The 6,897-nt window shown below is 42.8% G+C and overlaps 1 protein-coding gene across 1 annotated transcript; it reads right to left on the reverse strand.

Annotated features, from left to right (window-relative positions):
• Window positions 1-3,644: 3,644 nt before the first annotated feature.
• On the reverse strand, window positions 3,645-5,303 carry RPS23 (ribosomal protein S23). Its single transcript, XM_006870609.1, has 4 exons — window positions 5,300-5,303; window positions 4,676-4,835; window positions 3,968-4,088; window positions 3,645-3,831 (listed from the first exon to the last, which is right to left on the reverse strand). The coding sequence occupies exons 1-4, from the start codon at window positions 5,301-5,303 to the stop codon at window positions 3,685-3,687; spliced, it is 432 nt and encodes a 143-aa protein (XP_006870671.1). The 3' UTR covers window positions 3,645-3,684.
• Between the last annotated feature and the right edge of the window lie 1,594 nt (window positions 5,304-6,897).

Here is a 6,897-nt window from a genome sequence, read left to right on the forward strand (position 1 = left end):
ACTCCATTCATATCATCATGGTCAACTCTATTTTGAGGAGACAAGTCTTCCCCAATCATATTTTGAGTGCCTTCCTACCTGAGGGCTTATGTTCTGGCATTCTACCTGACAATATTCTGCTGGTATTCATGTTTTCATCTTCAGGTACTGTACTGACAATGTTCTAATGCTATTCATGTTTTTCAGTGACTATTCAGTAGTTTGATTCTCCCTTTTCCTAGTCTGTCTTAGTCTGGAAGTTTAACTGAAACCCCTCTACCATGGGTGACCCTGCTGGTATGTGAAATACCGGTGACAAAGCTACCAACATCACAGCAACACAAAATGTATGACTGACAGATGAATGTTGAAGTTCTTTGTTCTTAGTATAATGAATACTTTAAAATTTTTAAGCATCTTACCAATCAAAACCAAACCAGTTACGGTTGAAGCAATTCTGAATCATGACAACTTCGCGTGTTAGTGTGTAGAACTGTTCCGTGTGGTTTTCAGGGCTGTTACCTTTACACAAGCAGTTCACCAGGTTGTTCTTCCATGGAACCACTGGGTGGGTTCGAACCAAGGCTTTGAACTGATTCAGCCTAGTTCATTTATGGCTAAATGAAGCAACACCAGAAGAGACTTAAAATTTTTAAAATGTGAATGAACCAGAACTCTGACTGAGATGGGAAAAGAACAGGTGGAAACCCTGCTAGAATGTAATGTCCCTCTTAGAAAAGAAGGGCAGTGTGTGTTATAGAGCAACCCAATCTCTTGACATTCTGAGCTGAAAATTCTAGATGAAAAATGGTGATCACCTGTGTGGCTTTTAATGTGTTGCTCTCCATGATTGTGGCAATAATCCAGTATCAAGGATCTGGTCCATACATTCCTTCCAATCTCTCATTTCCAAATTTCAACCTATAAATCTTCCTGTTCCAGTTAACATTTTAGATCACCCAAAAGTTAAAGTTCCGTTTTTTCAGGTTTTTTATCTTCAGCCCTATCTGAATTAGCAGCCAACCACAAATCTCCTGTACCACCTAGGACCTTGCCATTCAGATAGGTAATGACTAATGTGAACATCTTTCCACGAAGTCATTTGCCATCTCCTTGGTTGTGTCTGTGAAATTATTTTGCCACTTGCCCAATTAATGGAATTGTTTCCTTACTATTGAGTTTAATTCTTTATATACTTTGGCTACAGATCTTTTGTTGGATATGTGATTTACCAAATATTTTAAGTCTTTGTTTTCTCATTTTTACACTGTAACTACAGAGAAAGTTTTGAAGCTTCCAGTGTCCGTTTCTCTCTTTAACGTGGAATCTACTTTGGTGTCAGGCTGGGAGGCTGGCTTGGAGAGCTGTATAAGTAAACAGCCCAAGGCAAACAGGGTTGGGGGTTCTCTTCAATACAATAGCCCAGCAGCTATCCATTTTTTGCATTGAACTAAACTTTTTAAGTATTTTATTTAAAATAATTATTACTGAGTTTTGTGGTTCCCTGCTTGAAGCTAGTGCCCTAAGTGGATTCCTTGTTCCTCTCCTTAACCTGGTCTTGCCCAATCCAACACAGTACAAGCCAGGCATAGTATTCCATGTTGGATATCTGAATGAAGGGGCCTTGGTCACAAGACACAGGGGAAGACACAGAAGGGATAGAGATTACTTTCACAAATGACATGTGAAAATTTGAAGATTTGACGTGCTTGAGGTGTACTTATTGGCAACTGCCACACAGGATAGAAACTGCAAGGCCAATCTGGCAACCACTTGGTTGTTGGACTAAGGAGCAAGTCAAAAAGGTGATTTAACATGTTAAGTGTTAGTTTCTACTCCTAAAGACCCTGTATGGTGTTTCTGAGGCTCTACATCTTCGAGGGAGCAGAAAGCCTTGTTCTTTCTCCATTGCTTATTGTATATCAAGTATTATATCCCTGGTTCACCCAAGACTACAAGTGTGAATTATTGTCTAAGCGTGTCTGGAGTTTCCATTATATGTCCTCATCTTTACATGTTTCTCACTGCTGCACACTGGGATCCAAAGCCACCTAGTCTGACACCCAGGGGACAGGACTGCACGCCCCTCTGCAAACTGTGTTCAGGCCAGGGTCTACAAATAAGGGAGAAACAAGAACATTCAGAATAGCTAGGGACTGGGCAACTAAGTGATGGTGGGGAGGGATGAGGTGGGAGCAGGGAGATGGTTTGGAACTGATTTGAAAGCCTCCGATCAGCTAGTGGGATTCATCTAAACAGATGCTACTAAACTCTTGAACAGATATTAAGAACAGTTAGCCTCTCTCAACCTCATAAAGTTATACAACTTGTAATCGCAATGGACTTGCCTTGCATGAGATGAAAGGAAGACCATGCCAAGTTTGAGATCAGTGAGGAGACAAGTAGTTCATTAATTTTGAGAAGTCTTGAGGATGGAACGGTTATCAAGGTTGGACCAAGAGGACACCAGTGACAGGACAGACTAGTTAAGAGGCACCAGTGCTACAGGAAGGATTCATGATTGGAAAGCCCAGTTTTTTCATTTTAAAAAAGATCTTACAACATGAAAGTCAGAGCATATATACCTGTATTAATAGTATACAACATCTCAATCATATCTAAGTAAGGTCATTGGAGTCCTGATGTGGCACTGTAGAATCAGCACTGGACTGCCAACCACAAGAGTTGATAGTTCAAATCCCATCCTCTTGTTGGTGCTGAGGGCTGAAATGTGTTGGGCTCAAACTCACCAACAGTTCCTAGGAAGAGGCTATCTGGGAACAATTCTATTGTCCATTAGGGTGCCTTCAGAACTTACTGGATGACAGTGCGTGACTGGCCCATTCTAAAGACTAATTTTTCTAAAATTGATCATTTAGATAGCAAATCCTCATGTACAAAACACCTAGCTTCAACAATTAAAACAATCTTGATTCATTCCTATACTTGAACCATATGTGTTTCGTGCCTTAAAAACTGGTATGTTATTTAGTGCCATCAAGTCTGTTCCAACCCACAGTGACCCTTATAGGGTTTCTGAGGAGCAGCTGGTGAGCTTGAACTGCCAATTTTACAGTTCAAACAGCTTTGCAGTCTAATGAATTAACCCACTGTGCCACACCAGGACTGATTTGTTGTTGTTAAGTGCCGTCGAGTCGGTTCCGACCCATAGCGACCCTGATACAGGGTTTCCAAGGGTGTAAATCCTTACAGGAGTAGAAAGCCTTATCTTTCTCCCGCGGAGCGGCTGGTAGTTTCGAACCGCTGACCTTAAGGTTCGCAGCCCGATTCGTAACCACTACACTACCAGAGCTCCTTGTAGGACTGATATAGGAAGGCCAAAATGAATGGCAAATTTAGGACACAGGACTAAAATATTTTGCTTGGCACACACTTTTATAAGCTACATTCTAAATTCTGAAACATTTAGATAATTAGAAAACACCAGAACAGGAGCAATTAATGATCTCAATTCAATTTCCATTTAAGTCCTCTATATACTCCAGATTCCTACCTGCTTGACAGATTTTCACAAGTTTCTATAGCTTATAAATTCCATTTACTCCAAAGAATCCTGCACTAACTTTGGTCTCTCAAAACTGTGTGTGTGACACACAATACCACACTGTGGTGGGATAGGAAAAAATAAGACATATAAATTCCAGATATGAAAATTTATTATCATTACATTTTCAACATCGTAACTTAAGATCTTGGCCTTTCCTTCTTGCCTTTGTATAAGGCCAAAAGAGAAACATTAGCTACTTTGACAACCTTAAAGCGGACTCCAGGAATGTCACCAACAGCATGACCTTTGCGACCAAATCCAGCAACTAGAACTTCATCGTTTTCCTAGAATAAAATGAACAATTTACTTGTCAGTGGAAACACTAAAAAGTAAACTCCCACTTCTCAGAAAAAAAACTGGAGGAAAACATGCATAAATTCAAATGTGACATTAATCTTTTCATTTATCTGAAACATTTACCTCAATAAAATTCAAGCAACCATCATTGGGTACAAAGGCTGTGATTTTCTTTCCGTTCTTGATCAGCTGGACCCTGACACACTTCCTAATGGCAGAATTTGGCTGTTTTGCTTCAACACCCCTGAAATAAAAACAACAGAACAAGGTTAACTCCTTTAAGTTACACTCAGTTAAAAAAAAAAAGAATCTTAGTGTAATTAGCTCAATTACAATCAGGCCTCTTTTAAAGAGGGCGTGGAGCAAGGTAGAATCTCCACTAAATGTTAACAATATAAAATCATTTTGAAATAGTGGCTAATTAATTCATTAGTGGTGGTGGCTGTGTGCCGTGGAGTCGGTTCTGACACACAGCGACCCTGTACAGGGTTTCCGAGGCTGTAAATCTTTACGGGAGCAGAAAGCCTCATCTTTCTCCCGCATAGCAGCTGGTAGTTTCGAGGTTCGCAGCCGGATTCATAACCACAGAACCCCAATAATCATTCTTTATTTAGCAAAGATGATGGCACAATATTGACCACAAGTCCTTAAAGACTGCCCACCCTAGCCCTCAACCCCAGGACAGTGCATGTACCTACATGTCACCTGACAAATGCTGAGCTTACCCAAACAAATACGTGAGAATACAATTCCTTTAAAAAGCACTCAATGAATGTATTTGTAGCACGCTACAACATTAAAATTTAACCTTCAAGGAAGCACTTGACTTACACTTTTTCCAACACAATGCCCTTTGCATGGGAAGCGCCTCCAAAGGGGTTGGCTTTCAAAGCGGTGCCCAAATGGGCTTTTTTGTACTGTTTATCATGCCACTTCTGGTCCCGTCGGTGGCTCCGGAGCTTCCTGGCAGTACGAAGACCTCGACACTTGCCTTAGGGGGGACAAAAGGGGAAAAAAAGGCATTTTCTGCAATGAAATGTAACAGTGTTTCAGTTGGAGTCTTATAAGACGCTCGCTTGTGAATCCTTAAGCCTGGAGGTTCTCGCCGCAAGTCTAGGCCGACAGAACAAATCTGTTTCTCTTAACAATCAGACCAAAGTTTGTAAAAGCACAGGCGCTCCAACGGCACATTCGCAAAAGAGGCCCCACGTCATGGCAGAGACTGGGCCCCCGGCCTCGTGTCCCTCGCTAAGGCGCGAGTCAGAGTTCGGCGGCCTCAGTGCGCCGCGTGCGCTTCTTCCGTGCCGGCCCGCAAGCCGGGAGAAACCGTGTTTTCGGGCTCTCTCCTCATGATGCCCTCCTCCCGTCCTCCGCTCCCTTGCGCCCACCCAAGCGTTTGCCTCCAAAACCTCCAGTCCCGCTTACAGCCCCTCAACAGACGGCGGAAAAACCTACCCATGTCGGCGACACCACAGCACCCAGCGAAAAGAGAGAGACAGGACAGGAAGGAGCCACAAACCACCGCGAGCAAGCCACGCCCAGTAAAGGACCCCGTACAGTTGTCTGCGCAGCGCCTGACCTGAAGCTGGTGTGTGTCATTTGAAACGACACTTTTGTATCACTCTCCCTAAGCAGAATCTGCCTTTTACTTAATTGTAAAGAATTTTATAGCTATCTGATTTACATCGTTTTGTCTTTTACTTGTAAACGCTTGGGTCAGAAGGAAACTGAACTACCAGTTCCAGAATCCTTTGCACCAGATCCTCACACGGCGCAGGCGGGTTCAGCAAAATCCCCGCTGGGCGGGAGTAGAGCGGAGAAGGAAGGAAGGCGAGAGGTGAAGTTATTAAGGCTTTCTGAGTTTGAAGAAGGAAGTATCATTGGTCCGGGATGTCTGTATGGTGGAATGGGGTACCTGTGCATACACTCTGGAAAATCAGACTTCCTGTCCATAGCTTGGAGTCTTGGTGAGGCGCTATTGGATAATCACTGGACCAAAAGGTCGGCAGTTCGAACTCACCAGATGTTCCTCGGAAACTCTATTCGGGGTCGCTGTGAATGGGAACCAACTTGAAGGCACGTAACAACAACAATCCATAAGTCAACCGACATTGTCAAGTCGGCTCCGACTCATAACGACCCTATGCACAACAGAATGAAACACTGCCCGGTTCTGCTCCAACCTCACAATTATTTTGCTTGAGCCCATTTCTGCTGCCCCTGTGCCAATCCATCTCGTTAGGGGTCTTGCTCTTTTTTGTTGATCTTCCACTTTAGCCAGCATGATGTCCTCCGGGGACTGGTCCCTCCTGGTAATAATGTCCGAATTATGAGAGGCAAAGTCTGCCCATCCTGGCTTCTAAGGAGCCTCTGGCTGTACTTCTTCCAACACAGATATTTTGTTCTGAGATGATTCTGTGAGTTCAGTTTGGAAGCTATTGCAAACTGTCCATTAAGTTTCAATACAACTTTCACATGCATATGAGGCTGTTGAAATACCTTTAAACTGTCATTTTTGTTTGCTTTTCAGCACCAAGACATTGTTGTTGTTGTTAAGTGCCACACCAGGACTCTGAGACTTAGTGAATTGTAAATTTAGTGAAGCAGTGTGGCTTAGTAATTGAAAACCCAGGCTTTGGTGACCCAGTCAGGCCTTAAAATGCAAAGCTACCCTTTACTGGTTGTGACTGATTTAAGTTCTCTAAACTTCTGTTTCTCCTGTAAAATGAAATAGTTATGATTAGAGTTTTCTGGGATCCTGGTTCTTTAAACAAATATTTTTAAAATGTCTTTGTGCCAGGTGCTATTTTAAACACAGGATGCAGCAGTTAACAAGAGTGATGGTTTTGTTCTTGCAAGATTCATATTTCTGAACCCTGCTGGAGACCTGGTTGGCCAGCAGTGTGGCAAGTCCAGGGGACTCTTGGACCCAGAGTCAGTGACACAGCCACAGAGGACTAGAGTGAAGAGTAAAGCATCCAGCTGATAAGAAGAGAGGGCATATGCATAAGTACACCCACATTTGAAGATAATACCCACTTGACCTGGCTTCA

Source organism: Chrysochloris asiatica, unplaced genomic scaffold, assembly GCF_000296735.1.
Source record: "Chrysochloris asiatica unplaced genomic scaffold, ChrAsi1.0 scaffold00145, whole genome shotgun sequence".
In the NCBI taxonomy this organism is placed as follows: domain Eukaryota; kingdom Metazoa; phylum Chordata; class Mammalia; order Afrosoricida; family Chrysochloridae; genus Chrysochloris; species Chrysochloris asiatica.

Coding starts and splice junctions, on each gene's coding strand:
- RPS23 (XM_006870609.1), bottom strand. Junction 4,089..4,675: donor GGCATTGTGTTGGAAAAAGT/GTAAGTCAAGTG, acceptor TTTTTATTTCAG/GGGTGTTGAAGCAAAACAGC. Junction 3,832..3,967: donor GTTGCTTGAATTTTATTGAG/GTAAATGTTTCA, acceptor ATTTTATTCTAG/GAAAACGATGAAGTTCTAGT.